The 346-nt window shown below is 43.4% G+C and overlaps 1 protein-coding gene across 1 annotated transcript; it reads right to left on the minus strand.

Annotated features, from left to right (window-relative positions):
• Positions 1-8: 8 nt before the first annotated feature.
• Positions 9-341, minus strand: LOC105367203 (ATP-dependent helicase brm-like; the record flags this gene model as incomplete). The annotated part of the gene is made up of 1 exon (XM_011505830.1): positions 9-341. A coding segment is annotated over one exon (333 nt), but the record flags the coding sequence as incomplete, so codon positions are not given.
• Positions 342-346: the final 5 nt, after the last annotated feature.

Raw genomic sequence — 346 nt, forward strand, 5'->3', positions numbered from 1 at the left:
ACAATTGTATTCATTAATGCTTTAGCGCCTCCCTTGCCGCGTTTTCCTTTCTCTGATCCATCAGTCAACAATACACCCTTACTCTGCATGTGTTTGTATAAAACTTTTTGTAGTCCAGACATATCGCACTTGATAATATATTCCACTTTGTCGGGCAGCTGAGACTCCACTTCCTTCTTGAGACGCCTTAACAGGAAAGGACGCAAGACCTTGTGCAGACGACGAATGATAAGAATCGTTTCTTCTTCGTTCAGCTCTACCTTCTCTCCGGTTGTAGCGAACGGAGCATTGAACCATTGTTCGAACGTACTGCATGATTTGAAGATGGATGGAAGAAGGAAGTTCA

The sequence above is a fragment of the Ceratosolen solmsi genome, unplaced genomic scaffold (assembly GCF_000503995.2).
Source record: "Ceratosolen solmsi marchali unplaced genomic scaffold, CerSol_1.0 C3286520, whole genome shotgun sequence".
NCBI lineage: Eukaryota > Metazoa > Arthropoda > Insecta > Hymenoptera > Agaonidae > Ceratosolen > Ceratosolen solmsi.